Genomic DNA, 20,096 nt, shown 5'->3' with positions numbered 1-20,096 from the left:
TAGAGCTCCTTTTTATAAGCCTTCATGACTGTGGATCGACCCTGCTGAGGTTCTCTCCTCTGAGCCCTCCAGGTTAGCGGTTTAGAGTGGCAAGGCTTTCTGTGAGCCTCCTTAATAAAACCGTTTTTAGGATATTGAGCGATTAGACCTCTTCTCTCTCTGGAGAGTCAGTTTCACTTTTCAGCGCTACAACTAGATGATGTTCCAAGTGGAACGGTTTTCAGTAAGCCCCCTGATAGGACGTTTTCCTTAGAGTATTGTAGTCAGGCCTCCTCTCATTCAAGAGAATTATCCAGTAGAGACCTCCACTATCTAGAGCTCTTTCTTAAACTAGCATTGGCTGCTTTTAGACAGTGTTGTTAGGCTTTCGTCTCTTCTATTGAGAGTCATTTGGTTGAAGCCTCCTCTCCCTTGAGCTAACCACTGGGATAGTGAATTCAAATGGCCTGGCTCTCTTTGCTAAAGGCCTGTTCTCCTAATATTGGCTATATCGAGTGACATGGCTCCCTGTGAGCCTCCTTGTTAAGCAGCCTTATTGTGAGTTAGTATTACCTCCTCTCATTAAGATAGCCTTCCTGCAGAGGTTTGCAATCCCTGAGCTCCGCCTGGATAACAATGTCCAGTGGCATGATTCTCTAGGAGCCCCCTTGGTAGGGCTGTCCCTAGTATAGTACGAAGTTAAGCCTCCTTGATTTAGAGAGTCATCCTGTTGAGGCCTCCGCCCATCAGAGCCCCCTTTTTCCAGCTGAGCTCTCTTAGGTTGAGCTTGCTTGTAAGGCAAGCCTCCGTGATAAGTCAAGTCTAATGTTTTAGCTAGTACTCCCCCCACTTAGAGGGTCGTTATGCAGAGTTCTTCGCTCCCTAGGATTCCGTACAATCAGCAGTATCAAGTTGTTAAGATCTCTGTGAGCCTCCTTGAGATAAATCTGTAGGCTAAGTTTGATACTCCCCTTGTTTAGAGGGTCAGTATGCAGAGTGCCTTGCTCTCTAGAGCCTGTTGAAGGACATTCAGAGGACCTCCTTGATAAGCATAGTCAGTGAGCCGGTCAGTACTCCTCTCATTCTACAGAGTCAACATGTACTCTGCTCCCCCAAAGCTACTTTAGTGCTCTACAAGTCCTGAAGAACCCCTTTTCGGGCTGAGCAGAGTTACGCGCCTCACTTGGAGGGTCGATATGCTGAGTCTCTGCTTTCTAGGACTTACATCTCTGGAATCTGGTGTGAAGTGGTTACTGCCTGTTGCAATACCGTCTCATTGGAGGCCTTTGTGAGAGTGCTGAATCAAGAGATTCTTCGTAGGCAGACAGGTTGTAGGCTGACTAGGCTAGAATGGCAGGGGTCAGCCTCCCTGGTGATCCTAGGGATTGATGCTTTTAAATCCCCCTGAAGTGACAGGCCAGGGTCTCTTTGCTAGCCTGGCCATATTCCCTTAAAGGAATTTTTCAGTAAGTAAATAATTCCAAGCCTGGGGCCGAGCCGTACCGCTTGGCCCTGCGAGGACTTTCCTCTTACAGGGTATGTAGCTTGGGCAGTGGCCGAAGTGAATAATGTTACTTGCTACGTTTACATGCAACCAAATAATCCATTAGTAATCGGATTGCCGGCTCAATCAGACTGAAAAGCTTTCATGTAAACAGCTTGATCGATTCGACTGAGCTCAGCTTGATTCATTCGACTGAATGAAATTTCGATCGGCATAAAAGGGGTGGTTTATTCCTTTTCTAATCCAATCGAGAGAACATGTAAACACTTGATCGGATTGAAAACTGAAACTGGAAAGGACTGTGAGTGCACATGCGCATATCAACCCAAACAATTTATTTAGCATTCATGTAAGCACTTCATTCAGATTCATCAATCGGAATGAATTCACTCTGATTGAAACAAAAGGTGTGCATGTAAACATAGGCACTGACAGCTTGCTGATGCGTACCTTTGGTGGAATCTGGTTCTGACACAAAAGTCAGGAGAATCAGCTTTTTTAGTGCTTAGTCACCGCCAAAAGGGCATGCATTCCCCTCAGCATGGTGGAGTGGATATTTCTCTGTCCCCCTCTGACGGTCATGAAAGCTGCATCACGTGTCTGGGCTTACAGCACGCTGAGGCAGCTTTTGTGGATGATTCATGTTCCCATTGCGGGAATATGACCATCTCGGCGTTGAGGTCGAGACTCGCCTTCGTTCGCGAAGGTGCAGTCCCCATCCCCAGACCCCGCTCCAGTGTTGCCTCTGGGTTACCTTCCCGGGGGAAGCCTCGAGTGCCGTCTGGATTGGGTGACCTGAGGATTACGGTGAGGGGTAATCCGCCCGGCAATGCCCCGTGGATCCCTCTCTCCTCTCTCACGCCGCAGCCGGTGGAGGCCTCCGATGAGTCTGCTGGTCCCTCTGTAGTGGACCGACCAGCCATCTCTTTCGGTGCCCCTCCAGAGGACAGGATGTCTGTTGCAGCATCGGAAGGGGAGCTGGGCTCTGGAGATGACGACTCGGCTGCGCTGCCTCCCTCCAGGAGACCAGCGTTGCCCGAGCCTGATCCAGAGATGTCAGCTATGCTGAAAAAGGCCGCCGAGGCAGTAGGGCTTGTGTGGAACGAACCACCGTGTCCTGAGCCGTCTCGGTTGGATGATTGGTTCATCGGAGCGGGCCGGTCTGGTTCTCAGCCCGCCGCTCTGGTGCCATTCTTTCCTGAAGTGCATGAGGAGTTGACGAAGGCATGGATGGCACCTTTCTCTACCAGAAACTGCCTGAGTAGCTCCTCCCCCCTCACTACCCTTGATGGAGGAGCGGCTAAGGGATATGAGGTGATCCCTCCAGTGGAGCGGTCAGTCGCGATGCCATTCGGTATGAAGGTTGCAGCCCGCGCGGTCAGTCTGGCGATGTCCACCCTTGTGGTCCAGGAGCGCCATCTCTGGCTCAACCTGGCGGACATGAGAGAAGCGGACAAGGTTTGGTTCCTGGACTCTCCCATTTCGCAGGTTGGGTTGTTCGGCGACACGGTAGAGAGCTTTGCCCAGCAGTTCTCTCAGCGTGGAGCCGGCCACAGAAGGGGCGCCCTGTCCGCTTCAGGCGCTGCCAAGCCAGGTGGCAAGCGACAGCGGAAACGCTGACCAGAGCGGACCACCCAGGGATGGAGGGTTGCTCTGGGAGATGGTCACCGATCCACTCCCTTCATCCGGTGGAGGGCTGAGTGAAGCTTTTTTTGTTTTATGTGTGTGTCTGTTCCGCTACTGGCTCCCAAAAAAGTGGAGCCAGTAGTACCCACATTTTCAAAGAAAGAGCAATTTCTCTATTCCTGGGCCCCAAGAGGGCTAGTCTGACGGCGTGTGACCCTGTAAAGCCTTACACCCTTCAGCCCCCTCTTGTTTGCCAGCTGGCAGCTGGGTGTGTTCGAGGACCCGGTCATCCGCCTTCTCACGCATCCCCTGCCACCCAGTGGATTCAGGTAAGTGTTGCACTGCACACTCAGATCCCACTTCGGGCCACCTTTGGGCCTCTCGAGCCGGATCCTGTCCTCCACCTCGCTGCCCCACCTCGGGTACGTCTGTGGTTCGTTCCCTGGTCCGGTTTTGTCGAAGTCTAAAATGCTTCCAACCGATGCCCAGCCTGGCCCCATTCGGTACCTTCAGACCCGGCTTGCGATTCATGTCGCTCAGCTTCCGCCCAGGCTCAGTGATATTCATCATACCTAGGTGTTGAGCAGAAATGCCCCTAAAAAGATTGCCATCTGGTGCCATTCTTTCCTGAAGTGCATGAGGAGTTGACGACGACATGGATGGCACCTTTCTCTGCCAGAAACTGCCTGAGTAGCTCGGTTTGGCTGAATGTGTGCCCAAGGTTCCTACCTCTCCTACGGACCAGGTGGTGAGCCTGCAAGCGCTGCCTGGAGGAGGCAGACCCAGCCCTGGCTTTCTCTGTCCGTCCGCCTCAGTGCAGTTATACGTGATCAGAGTACAAAGATCAGAGTTTCTTGGCTGTTTCCAAGCAGAGGTTGGCCCACTTCAAAGCCGTTGTGCCACCTGGGCGGTGAGCTCCTCCTAAGTGAGAGTACTCTTCCTCCTAGGCGTTGGCATACAGTGCCTCGCTGAACAGATGTTGAATAGAGTTGGGGGCTGGGCGACACCTATACACATTTGCTAGAGAACTAGCATGTGTCGAACTGCTGCTTTCCGTGGGCTTCCTTCACATGAAGCTAGTTCACTGTAAGCACAGTTCGAAGTGTTGGCTTGCTGCGCCATTCCCCTCCTATGGACTGGATACGTGCGCAATTTTGCTCCAGTTGAGTTCCCTCTTAAACTGAACCCTGTTGAGTTCCTCCATACCCTTCGGCCTCGGACGTGGCGGAGCGTCCGAAGCCAGGCCTATCACTCGAATGCACTGGTGGAACCTGTGTTAGGCTGGGTCCATATGTTGTGATCCCTACGGCGATCTCATATGTGTATTATTCTACGGTACGGCTTCCTGCGGTGAGCCCGTGTCTTTGTCACTGTTGGTTGATCAGCCCTGTTAAAGGCTGGAGTCATTCCAGTGACATTCCATACGTTGTACTGCCCGGTCATCCGCCCATTCCATATGTGTATCCCCCACATGTTACCTCCCTTCGGGCAGGATGTGGTTTCCGCAGCGTCCCTTCCTCCCTTGTCAGGGTACGCTTTCCCAGTGGTCCTGTGGAACAGCAGTCGACTTCCCTGGCCTAAGCCTCGCCCTTCTCTGCCTCAGAGTTGCGGGGGGACTTGAGGCTTTTACCCAGGCACTGGAAGGTGGCAGCTCTAGTGGGCTGCCACCCCACGTCGGAGGCGTTTCCCATAGCGTCTTACCAAACGCAGTGTCTCGTTCCCTTTCTTAGGGAACCTAGGTTTCATTTGTAACCCGTGCATTTTTTCAGTGTTTTTGATCAAATAAATGCAGCCTTGTTGAGCATAAGCGACTTCTTTCAAAAACCTTTAAAAAATCTTACTGAACCCAAACTTTTTAACAGAAGTGTATATTCATGTTTTTGAGTCATCTAACTGTATTCTAGACATAGAGGACCACATTACACAACACCCAAATCACCTGTGTAATCTGCTGAAGCGTGAAATCCTTCTAATGGGATCATATGTAAATAAGCTACTATTCTAAGCCTCTGTGCAAGAGGTGAATGAAATAACACTAGTAGTTTACAGTGTGTCTGTGAGTGTTTATGCAGTGGTCTGTATGTGTGTGTGTGTGTGTGTGTGTGTGTGTGTGTGTGTGTGTGTGTGTGTGTGTGTGTGTCATTCACCCTTTGCACAGTGGTGGAAATAGCAGCTTGTTTAATTATTATCAATATAATTGTGTGTGTAAGAGAAAAGCACACAGAGTTGAGGGGAGACTTGTTTTTCTTTCATTAATTAGCAAGGTTATTACGCAGTACATTTTCATGTCCCAATCTATCATGATTTAATATATTAGACAAAATATTAATAGCAATATTATTGGTTACCTACATTTAATTTTCACTGAGTTTAATAATGCTCTCTGACTTAAGAGCACCCTAAGTAACCTGGTGGATCTGATCTGCTTCTGGGTCAGTCAGGGGTAAAATGCTACATTACATAAGAACTTCGTGCTATGTCTACCCATTTGTGTTGAATGCTTTCCTTTCAGCTGAGTGATAAACGCACATGAATAGTTCAGAAGTTCTGGAAGCTCAGCTATCCCATGCATCACCAGAGTATCCTCTGGATAACTGCACACCAGCTGGGTCACAAAACACACAACCATGACAAAGAGTAAACAGGGGTTTCCTGCTGAACAAACAGCTTTCTGTCTCAGGTCTGTTATGCAGTTGATGATAGTGATGATGGTTATGAAGGTTTATAAGGTAAAACACTTAAATACTTATGTCAATTCTCAGAGAGATCAGATGCCTTTTTGTAAAAAAACAACACCATCACTGTGTGAGTGCCCATTTCTTTTCTTATGCCAATACAAACACACACATACCTAAACAGAGTCATTAGATTGAGAAATCTTGATCTATTAATAGTAACATTCATTACACAAAAGTAGGTCACTCTATTGAAAGACCTTGACTCTGTTTTCTTTTAACTCTTATAAACACAAGTGCAAACATGCACAAAACTCAAATTTGTTTGGACTTTTATTGTTTTTATACTGAGCAACACTATTTGGTATATTTAACAAGCTGTTTTCTGAGGACAATGCCGGGGATTCTTTGTGGGTACACAAAACCTAACCTACACACAAATTAACCATGAGGACTTACGTGGCCACCTGGTTCATAACCTTGGTAGAGGTGTCTTTGATGGTGTCTTTGAGGTTGTCCTTGATGTTGCTGAAGAACTTTCCAGCACCTCCTTTCACCATATCCAGAAGTCCCCCTCCATAGTTCCCGTCCATATCTGGAGACGGAGGGCCTTCAAATGAGCAGAATTTCATATCTTACAACATACATGCAGACGGGACACCACAAACACGCATTTTACACGTCATGACTAGTGATAGACTGGTATATTGATGATATAAACACTATTCAAAAGTTTAAAGTTGTATTATTATCTATGTTGAAAACAGTTGTGCTGCTTAATATTTTTGTGGAAACTGATTTTTCTTGTGGATTTTTTTTTTTTCAGGATTATTTGATGAATACAGTTCAAAAGAACATACTTGATCTGAAATAAAAAATATGTTGTAATAACATGAAAGCCTTAATTGTCGTTTTTAAATAATTTAATGCATCCTTGCTGAATAAAAATATTATTTTAAGAAAAAAAATCTTAATGACCCCAAACTTTTGAATGGTAGTGTATAAACTCGGCTAAACATTAGTCATGACTGCACATTATACAGTACATGCTTATACAATGACTAGCATGCAGACTACCATGAAAACACTATTCTCTATCAAACATGCCGCATCAATGCAGCAGATGTCTAATCCTGTAGTGGCACTGATCACCAAGGAAACTCAATATCAAAGCATGTGCTGATCGTGTTTATCTGAAGGTTTTCCCTTGTAAATATAGTTACTGTACACTCAAAACTAAAGCCAGTCCACCACCTTCTCTTCTAAACTAGGTACTTTCACAAATCCATTATATGAAATACAGGAGTCATCATAAATAGGCTAATCTATAATAAATGCTACTGTATACTATGTACAGATGCCTTTTGAGCCAAATGTGCTGTAGATGATGATGGTATCATCATGATGGTATTTATAACGGAACTGAATCAACACTGAACTGACTATAGATGAACAGCAGCAGAAATGCATCATTCTCCTGTTATCACTGTAAAGCTGCTTTGAAACAATCTTTATTGTATAAAGAGCTATATAAATAAAGGTGACTTGACTTCATGGTATGAAGCTGTGTGAAAGTGAGCTACAGATTTCTACCTCCCACTCAGCTACAGATTTCACCTCCTCATGTACACACACACACACGTCTGGCAATTCTCATCAGTATGTAGACAGGCTACAATATTGGGTGGTCAAACAATGTCCTACATCCGCATTCTAATGAATTCTAATACAGTAACTCAGCTAGTCAGTTTATGTACTATGGAAATTTGTCATACAATTGATGGACAAAAATATGTGGTCCTCTCTTTGTTGCTATATGGCGTCCTCTACGAACTTTCTACTATATGTTGGAAGGTTTGCTGGTTTTTGCTCCCTTTTAGAAATGAACATGACTGAGGTCAAATGTTCACTGGGGTTCATGGTTTTATGAAACAAACTATGGCCTACAAGTATAATATGTGTCTATTTTTAATTTGTCAATGAAAATAGTTCCAAATAATGTAGAATACAACTTTAAATGATTTGTTTGAATTAATTACTCACTCGCTTGTTTTGTTACTGAATTAATTATTGTTTTTGAACTAATTGCTTGAGCGAATGATTCAATGACACACTCATAAAGTTTCTTGTCGCTGCCTACTGGCATAACGATAAAACCTGCGGAAATTGTTCGTACATAGTAGAGCTACGAAGTTTAATTCATTAAAAGAAAGCAATCTTGATTTCAAATTACCATCTATTAACACTTTAATAATCCCAGCTGTATCTAGTTGAGTTCTCTATGTATAAGTACTTCCTAATTTGTTCAATCCTCTGTCAGTTCTCGTTGTGATTTAGTGTGGTGAATGTGATTATTCTTTGTGTATTTTCCTGGTTAAACTCTCTGTGTTTATTAAAGTATCTTTGTTATAAATTCTGCGTCATGTATCTCGTGTCTACACGTGACAGATACCATCACACTTATGTGCTTTCAAAATTTAAATCTTTGCGCTGCTGCTATTTGGATCTAAACACTGATATCTACTGTAGTGATAGATAGGAAATAAATAGAAAAATAGAGTCAATGAATCATTTATTCAGCCGATTCGTACAAAAAATAATTTCTTTAAACTGTATTTGTGACAGTCATCACATATTTTTTGTAAATGTTTAAAGGTACAATATGTAAGATTTTTGGATTAAAATATCCAAAAACACTAGAACAAATTATATTTTGACTTCAGCTGAACAATTACACTGTTTTCTACAGCCGAAATGAACTCTGCTTGCATCATGCAGCCTAGCCTGTTACCCTCTATTTCTGGTTTTATTTCTGTAGACGACAAACTAGTGACAGGAAATAATTCAACTTAGTCCAAACGGTTATATTGTGACATTTCGCTCCCTGAAACAGAGGGCAGTCCAGGGAGATGCAGATGGTGGTGTGATCCCGCAGGGGATGGCCTTGGGGACATGGCAGAAACAGCTGGATGGCACTCCAGGTCACAGCCTGTGTTGCTGGAGGGAGGAGCCATGGTGGTGAGAGTCTCCACGCCACCCTAGGGACGAGCGAAGGTAGCGGAGCCGATGGAGGTGGAGCCCTAGGCGCAGACAGAGAGCTGAAGGAGCAGAGTGATGCTGATGGTCCCTGAGTCCGCAAAGGAGCTGCAGCGATGACCCCCCGAGATGGAAACAGAGTACCGGAGGGCTGAGGTGAAGCTGGAGCAACTGAGGGCTGAGGCGTAGCTTGAGCGAAGGAGGAGCCAAATAGAGCCGTGGGGTGGAGGGCCGGAGAGCAGTGAACAGCCCACAAGTCTGTAGTGAAATGATGGCGATGTCTGAGCCAGGCGGAGCCGATGGTCCAAATGAGTCCAGAGGAACCAGTGGAACCGAAAGCTCGAAGGTTACTGTTGGATTCAAGGGAGGAAGGTGAAGGAGTCAGGGCGATGGGGCTGAGGTGGCATGACGGGATCTGAGGCCGGGGGCGGAGCCACGGGATTTCCACGCCCAGGAGAAGCTGGCTCACAGCGGTAGCCGCACCACTGAGAGGAGGCTGATGAGGAACTGAGGGGATGATGGGACAGTGATAGCAGCGGTAGCAGGCGTGGATGAGGGCTGGAGAAGGGACTGATGATGAACAGAGGGACCAGCGAAAAACTAAAAATTCAAGGCAGATGTATGGAGAGGAGGTGGGAGAAGGAGGCTGGGTGGGACCATCTCATCCAAAATAGAGTAGACAGGCTTGGAAGATGCCTGATGTCGCATTGGCTACTGCGAAACCGTAGCCAATGCGAAATCTAGTGTATATATCTATACCCGCCCGCCCTCTCAGATCATTTGGACGCAGCTGTGTTCAAGAGGTAAAAACGATATAAATACTGTTCGTTTTTCTCACACAAACCGCTCGTTTCGTGTCTTGGGCCATCAATGTGTACTTACGATGGGGAATTGTTTAATTTGGACGATGGGGAATTGTTTTAATTTGGACTCTGTGCATGCTCTTTGAGACAGTGACCATCGACCTGCATTATATGACTGACAGACAAGAACGGTTTGACCTAAAAATATCAAAATTGAAACTACTGCAGAAAAAAAGACACCTACATCTTGGATTCCCTTGAGGTTAGCTAAAACATACCAACATTTTATTTCAAAGTGAACTATCCCTTTAACTGTGAGCTCATGGCAAGATCCGTAAAAACAAACTACAATTTCTGTGCATTTCTAGATATACTACAAAATGGGTTACAAACAATTAGTGGAATTGTAACCCATTGTAACATTTGGTTTTGGTTTCACTTTCTGTTTCTGTTCCTTGGACTTTTAATTTGTATGTTCTGGCTTTCCTGTGTTTACTTGCATTCTCCTGCTGCTGTGTTCCGTTTCTAGTTGTATTCTTTATTTCGTTAAATAAAAGTTAAAGCTGCAATCTCCTCGCCATATCCTGCCGTGACACTAAAACAGTAATTTACAGACATTTCTATGTTCATTTAAGATCACTTCCCTGCAGCCGAACACATGTGCACTCAGAATAAATGTATTTAGGCACTCTAAAGAGCTGCAGTTGTAAGTGAGTAGTGTTAAGTGTGTTCAAATGTGCTGAGATGAAACATTCTGTGGGGGAAATACTTCTCACAAGGATCAGAAACATGATTAGAATATGCACGTCTACTGTATGTGCCCGTATTTTTTACATTTTGCTTCATGCTTAGATGTGAAATTATAGGTAGCAGACTAGGAAAAAGTCTTGTTCACGCTTGTAAGGGCCTCCAAAAAAAAGCAGACACAGGTAAAGATCTACAGAACAATAATACTATAATATCAAATACACATGTCATTTTGAATTGCTGTCAATGGAAAAATATGCTTTAAGAAATAAAACTCAATATAATGTGAAAATATTTTTTGACAAGTAAACAGCGAAACTTGTCAGCACTTTTCTGCCTCCAACTTGTTGTTGTAGCTAGAAAAGCAGGGTGGCCTGGCACAGTTTTAGTAGTGGGCCCGGCCAGAGAGTGGGCTTCCTGTCAGACTTGCCATTAAGGTACAGAGGAGCTCTATTCTGAGTGAGCAAATACGCATGAGTCTAGTTGACTTCAAAGTTCAAGGCTGCCCTTCTCACAGAGCACAGAGTCTCTGAACTCCTACTAATGTTCCTTTTAATCGCACAAAGAGCCCAAGAGCGCTTGTATGTGTCATGAGAGAGGGGGCCGTCCTGACCACAAAGATCAGATCAGTGGATTTGTAATATAAAAGAATGGGTTTTCTAACACATTTGCTCTTTTATTCTCTATTCTATCACAATCCTCCTTTCTTTTGCTCCTTTAATTCAGCAGAATTGAGTCACAGAGAGTGTCTCTGTGATGTACAGCCCCCTGTGTGTGTTTGTGTGTATAATTGTGTGCTTGTGTGTCTTGTTACAAGACCTGGCTGGCTTTTCAATTATAGATTACCTACAGGCTCATACAAAAAGCTACTGTCTTTACAAGCAGCAATTTAAAACATTCAAAATTCCCTCATTAAATTCAAAGTGAATAATTATGGAACTAAATGAACAGAGGTTTGATCAAGGTCTAAAATGAGCTTATATTAGAATCTCACTCTAAATGCACTGTGACTAGGCTTCATGCTTAAAACATTGCCACTACAATGAAGCAGTCACAGAATCAACAACCCAGCAATGCCTCACAACACTCCAACAACACTAAAGTAAGCTGGTCCTGCTTTATGATGAAAACTATGCTGTTATAGTTCATTGTAAGTGACCTGCCAGAACTGTCTTTTCAATAAAGACATAAGAAACAATTGGTAATTGGCAAATGGTTAGCCATGCCAATGATGCCATATAAGAAAAGAAAGCATTGTATTTTAAAAGAGGTTTTACTGTATAAAAAAAAGAAAAAAAAGCAATGTGCATACTTTTAAGACATGTTGGAATAGCTTTCATATAAAGGAAAACAAGTGTTGCCTTATAATCAATGGGGAAAGTTGCTTTCCTTCACAATCCATCACATCTGTTTAGATATTATTTACAAAGTTGTGTTTCTTCGGTTATGTTATCAGTTATATTGTGAGAGTAGATCTTTGATGCAAATTATGAACGTTTAATTATTATCTGAATTGTTTATTTGGTGCCATTTCTATACAGTACTTTTAATTGGAAAGGCTTCTTTTGATTAACTTGTTTTAAAGGGATAGTTCACCCAAAAATGAAAATTCTGTCATCATTTACTCACCCTCAAGTTGTTTCAAACCTGTATGAATTTCTTTTTTCTGCTGAACACAAAAGAAGATATTTAGAAAAATGTCTCTAACCAAACAGTTGATGGACCCCATTGACTTCCATAGTATTTTTTTTTCCTACTATGGAAGTCATTGGGGTCCATCAACTGTTTGGTTACCGACATTTTTCAAAATATCTTCTTTTGTGTTCAGCAGAAAATAGAAATTCATACAGGTTTGAAACAACTTGAGGGTGAGTAAATGATGACAGAATTTTCATTTTTGAGTGAACTATCCCTTTAACTTGTTTTAACTAATGTGTTGTGTCAATTTTACAGAAATTAACAGATTTTAACATTAACATTATGTAATTTTATTACATATTAAGTTATGTAGGAACTGTAAAATATATAATGACCAAAAGTGCCATCATGTAATGCTTTTAGCATCTTCACTGTGTTTTTATTTATTTATTTATTTATTTATTAAGTTCTGGCAAGTAGGCTACTGCTCTCTCTCTCTCTCTCTTTTTTTTTTTTACTGTAAATTTTACAAAAACAATTTGAGTGTAGGCTATATAATTTTGTTTTCTCTCACACACGTGCAAAAACACCAGACCGCAGCAGACACCAGCTGGGACTACAAGAATCTGACACTAGCTCTTCCTTATGTCTCAGTCTTGAAGGCCACCTTTCATCCCAGATCACTGCAGTAAAACAGGAGCAATCCCAGTATTATAATACAGACATCCAAACTCTGTTTTAGATATTACTATCCTATAATTCATATAAAACTACATGCAATAAGCCCAACTACATGCACGTCCAAAGAAAATTGCATAACTGCATAGCACACCAATAGCCTATATGAGGCAACAACAAACGTCTATGCACATATATCTAGTTCATAAACTCGAATTTCAATAGCTGATCTGTCAACTAACAATCAAAGTAGTTATAATGTAGCTTCCTATACGCCAGCTCTGTGGCTTTGATCAATTGTCATGACACAGCACACGAACAGACGACACGAAGCACATGCTTCCGGCGGACATGACAACTAATATTTAATCTACCACCGAGGATTCTTACAGAAAATCAGCATGACTTAAAAAACAAAACACAGAACAGGTTGTTTGGTGTCTATCAAACGAAGGAGCGGCTGGCCTGCAAGCGCCATCCGGTAGACGCGGTTTTCTTACCTGAGCTGTCCATGGTGCTGTAGTCGTCCTGCCGCGCGGGGCCTGTCTTAACGCTGCCGAGGGTCACTGCAGTCAAACCGCTGCCGCTGCCGCCGCCTCGTCCCCCGGTGCACAAGTCTCCGCCGCTATCGACCAGCTGCAAAGATTCGTAGCCATCATAACTGCTCTTTTTCTTGTAGCCACCTAGCAGGCTCATGAGAACAATTGGGAATCACATAGACGTACGACAACGACGATTTCAAGAGACTAGGGGAATGCACATGTTCTGTATGGGAGCTCGGAGGGAGGGAATAATGTGCTTTCCAGCAGGCTGTCCCGCTACATACGGCCGCTAGCTGCAGGAGAGAAGAGGGCGGTGTGTCATCAAGCGCCGCATTTACTACGCTGCACACACACAGAGCCAGCAGCCAATCAATGCAGCCAGTTAGCAGCCCACTCTGCACCCTCAATCCACATCCAGTGCCTGCTTTATAACTCATTATTTCAATGAGATACATTTATAATAAATCTACCTATAACTTGATTGATAATATTATCAAACATGCATGCTCAACAGAACATAAGTTCATTGAAACAGTTAAAATGACATGAAAAAAAAAGAAGAAAATTAATGATCTTGTGCATTTCTACATTTTCTTAACAATTAAGCACATTTTTTATTTGGATAAAACATTATTATTACATTATAACATTATTATAAAAATGTGTTAAATATTACTGTATTGAAATTGAGGACAATTTTTTTTTACATACATACATTTAAAATGTCCAGAGGGGAAATGTGCTTAATTGTCATGAAAATAATAATATAAAAAAGTCATGAAAATTACACCAAATGTTATTTAATACTGTGGTATTTCTTTCCTGCTTTGTTTAGTCGATTTGGCGGTCATATTGAAATGAAATTATACAAGTTTCTTCAGTACGATCAGATCAAAACTGAAACAAACTTGAAATAAATGAATAGAGTAGTCAAACAGTCAAGAAAAACTTAAAGTGCGGGAGAAAGACACAAACACATCTACTCCATCTGCCTATCCAAGTAACTCCCCATACTATAATATTTCTAACCGGGCCCAGGTCACGTAGCTGACGTGGGAACTGAAAGTTCTGCAGAAATGTCAATAAATCCCACCTCGCTTGTTTTAACAGAGACTATTGTTAAAGGGACACTATGTAATTTTTTGCCACTAGAGGTCGTTTATTCAAAACAAAGGCGTAGCCTTGATTTAGCAGAATCATGGGAGTTGTTGTCTTCGCCTCAGCCTGTGGGGAACACGACGGGACTCAGGCAGAAATCATATTCATGGAGGACCGGTAATGTATTAAAGGGCACCTATTATGCAAAATTCACTTTTACATGGTTTGAACATAAATGTGTGTTGGCAGTGTGTGTACACAACCACCCTATAATGATGAAAATCCACCCCGTGCTTTTTTTTAAATCCCCAAAAATCATAAGCACTGTCTCAGAATAACCCATTCTCAGATTCGGGGCAAGTGAAGTAGATTTGCACAGGCCCCGCCCACGACTGTTGATGGACACTGCAGTATTAGCATAGACCCGCCCTGAGTGAGCTGTACACAGTCCGCCATTGTTTCGACACCGGATCAGCTGTAGACAAGAATGTCTCTTAAGTGATTGAGGTGTTTTGTTATAAGACGTAAGAATGAGCATAGCAGTCTTCATTTATTCTCGTTGTTACTCGAGGATGGATCTGGATCAACTGTTCGTGATCCAGCTTACAGTCTCCGGAGCGATAGGCCTAACGTTACTGATCACGGCAGTAATGGAAGGGAGAGCGCGCACTTTATCACAGTTCATCTCGTTTTATGGATATAAAGTTTACCAGTTTATTAAGCACCCCCTGAAGGTGTGTATATATTTGTTTACTGTTGTAACGAGTGTTTTGTGTAATTCGCTGTGTATGTTGATGATAATGAAAGGGAGAGAGAGTTTATGGATAAGACTTTAATGTGCACTTCTTATACTGTGTTTATTCAGCTCTTACAGTGATTTTCTGGAGTAAAACTGACGCTTCATCTTTTGTGTGATGTACAAACTTCAGTAAACTCATCAGGATATTTTTGGCCATCATTCGGACGGGGTCAGCTACAGCAGGCTAGTATTAAAGGACAAGTTCGGTATAGCGAAAGAAACCTAAAATTCTCGGGACTGCAGCATGTGTCCAAAATTTTATCTTAACCGTTCTATTTCATCAGAAATGATCTGTAAACAGGGCTTTAAGTGTAAAATACCGAACTTGTCCTTTAATAGTGGATAAAAGCAAATTTAGTTTTAAAATTTAGTGGACAAATAAGTTATAACCGTAATTGAACTAAACTATACCTGTTCTATCTCCATACAGCATACTGTGAGCTTGTGAAGTTCCGCCCTCTGTGCCGCAGCAGCAGCTCATTTGCATTTAAAGAGATACACACTAAAACGGCGCGATTTTCTCAGCCCCAAAAAGTTGTATTATCTTAAACATTTAAACATGGTGTAAAAAATTATCTGTGGGTATTTTGAGCTAAAAGTTCACATACAACCTCTGGGGATATCGGAGACTTATTTTACATCTTGTGAAAAGGGGCATAATAGGTGCCCTTTAAAGATTTATTAACGTTACGAAAGCCGTTGGAGTGGAATGAGGCCGCTGGAGCGATTGCTAATGAGAGACAAGTGCGACACACGGCTCGAGAGCAGCGGAGCTTTTATTATGCCGCAGTCCACTTCCGCTTCTTCCGGTCATGCGTATGTGGGGTAATGCAGCGCTGTCTTATCAGATTAGATACATTTGAGTGTGTGGAAAGTTGTTATAATGCTACTCTGTGCGTTCGCTCGGCAGTGTCAGGGTTCTTTCACTTTTGTCTAGTTTATTTCTTGGTTTTGTGACAGATCACTGACACCCCTGTTTTGCCTTGTCTTTGTCTTAGCATGCGGTTTCGAGCCTGCTCGACACGTGCGCTCTCCTGTCTGTTTCATGTGCGGGGCGTGATGTTTGGATCTTGGCACTTAGGTCTAGTTTGGCTTCAGTTCTGTGTTGGGATTAGGACATTCATGCTCCGCGTGTTTTGTCGTGTGAGCATGAAGTTTCGAGTTCGCTCGGGCTGTACACTCTTCTGTCCGTTAGTATTGTTGTGTTCTGTGTAGTATGCAGTTCGTGTTTACATCGTTACAGCTTGTGTTTTACACTGGCTGTGTGCTTTCATGTTGTGATGTTCTGTGTGAACACGCGGCTTATGAGTTCTCATTAGCTGCGTGTTCATGTCTCGTTTTTTGTGAGCACATGACTTGTGATTTGTTTTACTGGCCATGTGTTTGTGTTTTTGTCATTTTTGGTGTGAGCACATGGCACAAGGAAACACACATGACAAGCCATGTGCTCTCTTGTCAATCGTCTTGCCCTGCCTATCTTGTTATCTGCTTATTGGTTAATTTGCCCCACCTGTCCTCCCTCATAAGGCTACCTGCCTTGTTTGCTCCCTATTTATTCTTCTTGTGTTTGCAGTCCTGTGGCAATGCAACTTATTGGATTCTTCCTGTTTAAGAAGAAACATTAGCAGTGCAAAAGGACCTTTTGTGCCTGGGAGATGGGAATGCTGGGGATTCTGTCATTCTGGCAGTTTATGGGGTATGTATACAATCGTTGAGAAGAGGCTTGCCTTCTGCCTCTTGGCCCACCTCCCGTTCCCCTCACAAACTGCCAAGTCCCCAGTCCTCCAATGACCCCTTTGGGGAGAGGGAGGAGGAAGAACCGGTCCGTCCGGTGGTCCCAGAGCCCCCATTTCCTGTGATCCCCGAGGTGACAGAGCTGCACGCTCTCCCCGTCAGTACTGCCATGGCCAAGAGGGCTGTCTTCGCCTTCTATGCATTGGCCGTCCTGCATGCCTGGAGGAATCACATGGGTTCTACTGACCACGGACCAGTCTGTCACCCCAAACAGCCTGCTGTCGTCCCATAGCTGCCTGCTGAGGCCGTCCAAGAGCCACCCAAGTCTCTTGACTTGCTGGCTCCGTCCTTGCTGCCTGCACCGCCCTGTCCCTCTGCCAGGATTCCAGAACTGCCGGAGCTCACCTGGTCCGTCCCTCTGGCATCGCCCTGGTCCGTCCTTCCGGTCCTCAGCCGGGACTCCAGACATGCCGGAGTCTCCCGGGTCTGTCCCTCTGGTTCCGCCCTGGCCTCCTGCCAGGAATCCAGACCCGCCTGAGCCTCCCTGGCTCAACCCTCCTTGGTCACTTCTAAAGACTTCCTGGTCCATTATGCCGGCACTGACTCCCCTCCCTCCCCTCTTTGTCTCTGTGTTTTGATCTCCCTGTCTTGTTGTCTGTTGTTGTTTTGTCTTGTATTGACTTGTTTTGGAGTTCCTCATTAGGGACGCCAGGTGGCAGGGTTCTATCACTTCTGTCTAGTTTATTTCTTGGTTGTGGCAGCCCTAACACCCCTGTTTTGTCTTGCCTCTCGTCGGTTTCATGTGCAGGGCGTGATGTTTGGATCCCGGCACTTCGGTCTAGTTTGGCTTCAGTTCTGTGTCGGGATTCGGACATTCATGCTCCGCGTGTTTTGTAGTGTGTGCGTGCAGTTTTGAATTTGTTCGGGCCGTACACTCTTCTGTCTGTGACTGTTGTGTTCTGTGTAGCACGCGGGTCGTGTTTGCATTCTTTCATGTCTTGTGCTGTGTAGCACACAGCTTGTGTTGTACACTGGCTGTGTGCTTTCATGTCATGTTCTGTGTGGACTGGACACGTGACTTACGAGTTCTCATTAGCTGCGTGTTCATGTCTCGTTTTTGTGAGCACATGGCTTGTGAACGTTTTTTTTCTTTTTATCATTAAAAAGCCCATCAACTCTGCACCTGAGTCCTCGCTTCATCCCTTATCCACAACCCTGACAGGCGGCTACTATGAGAAACTTGTTACACACTGCAGTGAGCTAGATCGATATTATTAGGCATGGTAAATATGGTATTCGTAGTAAATCAAGAAAACAAGATTTAAACAAAGACTAACTGTGAGCTGTATAAGAATTTCTGTTGATTAATATATCCAAATAGTTGCTCACCTGTCTAATAAAACACATAATATATTAAAGCGTCTTTGGTGTTTCCATGGTTTCTACGAAATAGAGGGTAACGCGGGAATGATGTCATTGATAGGCGACGTCCGTGTCCTGGTTAAAACTGCTTATTTCTCTGGATTTAAACATTCTTAGAAACATTTGGAATAATGTACATAATTTAAGTACACAAATCAACAAAATATATAACATTGTTCTAATGGTTTTTGGATATTTTTGTTTAAGAAATCTTACATAGTGTGCCTTTAACTATTGTATAAATTGTTATTATTAGTTTAACTGATTTAATCATGCTTTCATACTTCCAATCCACAACAATCTGCTGAATTCCCCTCAAAATCAGCACAGAAAATTTTGGGGGGGAAATATTTTCACAATTTGCCTGAAAACCTTTAACACACAAGCTTGTTCTTATTCAAATTAGCTTGTTCTTGCTTTGCATGTACAAATAAACATTTCAGAACAATTCATTTCTAAACATGGAAGGCTACAAGATGTTCCATGCATACTTAGTCTGTAAAAGGTTAAATCACTCTTTTCCAGTAAAGACCAACTGTACGTGTATGGCTGTTTAATTCAAACCTACATTTTTATCAGCTGTATGCAGTGCTAAATGTTGCTGTTTTTGAGTTGGCTTCGCGTTTTTTTCTGTGCACAAAAATACGTTTTTATGGCTCTATAGTCTATGTGTAACCCTGATTTAGCGTTGAGTGCCTTGCCAGTGGAAGTCAGGCAATCCAAGACTTCCTCTCAGGAAGGATGATTTATCTCTAATTGAGCTACTTGATGCTTCCCTTCATGCAGCCCCCTTGCTTGGCAGCCACTGGGGCTACATGCTTTCTCATAAGAGAGCTAGAGCCTGGGCAACCCTTTGAGAAGAGTGAGATTGAGAGCACAGCATGTAGGAAGTGTCACTGAGAGAAAAGCTCTAGTTGCTGTCTGCCATTAATTAACAATTTAACGCCATCTCCAATTCATTTGTTTACGTTTACCATTATAAAAAGTTAAACGATCAATAAAAGCAACCTTGGGTCAGCTGGAGAACATCATTGGACACTTGAAATACAAACTTTTATAAAGACAGAAATACATGATGGTACTGCTCGAATCCCATTGTACCATTTGAAGGGCAAGAGCATGTCAATATCATTATTTCATAAAATGAAAATCAGCAGCTGAAAAAATGGTAAGCAAGCGCATGCACATAACATTTTCTGGAAGAAAACACCACCAACAACAGCAATCATTGTTGTAACTGGCTTTAAATACACTAGTAAAAAAGTTTTTTTTTTCAACTCAAAAGCTATAGGGCTTGTCTAGGAGTTAATGTTACAACCACACAGGTTGTTTTTTAACAAATCTTGTGACCATTTTCAAGACCTGTAACTTGTAAATGTCTGATTATCAGTCATCACCAATGTCACAAGAGTCTTTATCAAAAAAATATCACTCTACTATACTCTAAAACCAGATCTAGGCTAGTTGTTCAAAACTTCTATAAAAAGCAAGACTGGGCTGGAGGCAATAAACAAGAAACACCCTTTTATCCCTTTTTAAGTTCTTGTCTTTTTTTATTTTAATATGTTTTAGAGACAATCTTCATATTCACAAACTGCAACAAATATGATAAAACTATTAACAAAGCTAACATGCCTCACATTCGGTAGAATGAAGTGGACTTGGATTCACGGCTGGGACTGGATTAATGTTTAACATAATAAAAGCCTAAATTGTAGTGGCTTGCTTAAAAGAAGTCACTTAGGTTACTTTAACCCTTTTAGACACCTTATAGAGTTAAACTGAAGTTTTAAGAGTTAAACTGATAAGATTTGC

At 43.0% G+C, this 20,096-nt stretch overlaps 1 protein-coding gene across 4 annotated transcripts in view; it reads right to left on the bottom strand.

Moving 5' to 3' along the window:
* Window positions 1–20,096, bottom strand: part of dnajc6 (DnaJ (Hsp40) homolog, subfamily C, member 6) — a 44,774-nt gene that overhangs the window by 22,318 nt on the left and 2,360 nt on the right. For 2 of the 4 annotated variants that reach the window (XM_082136006.1, XM_082136008.1), the window contains exons 1-2: window positions 13,187–13,770; window positions 6,244–6,394 (exon numbers count right to left, since the gene is read on the bottom strand). In XM_082136006.1, the coding sequence (XP_081992132.1) occupies window positions 6,244–6,394; window positions 13,187–13,382 (347 nt within the window). In that variant the 5' untranslated portion in view covers window positions 13,383–13,770. Of the gene's footprint in view, window positions 1–6,243; window positions 6,395–13,186; window positions 13,771–20,096 lie in introns of those variants that run through there. The other 2 variants (XM_082136009.1, XM_082136007.1) reach the window with 2 other exon arrangements.

The sequence above is a fragment of the Leuciscus leuciscus genome (genome assembly GCF_965113295.1).
Source record: "Leuciscus leuciscus genome assembly, chromosome: 14".
NCBI lineage: Eukaryota > Metazoa > Chordata > Actinopteri > Cypriniformes > Leuciscidae > Leuciscus > Leuciscus leuciscus.
Note: the sequence above shows the minus strand (reverse complement) of the source record. Positions and strands in the feature narration are given on the sequence as shown.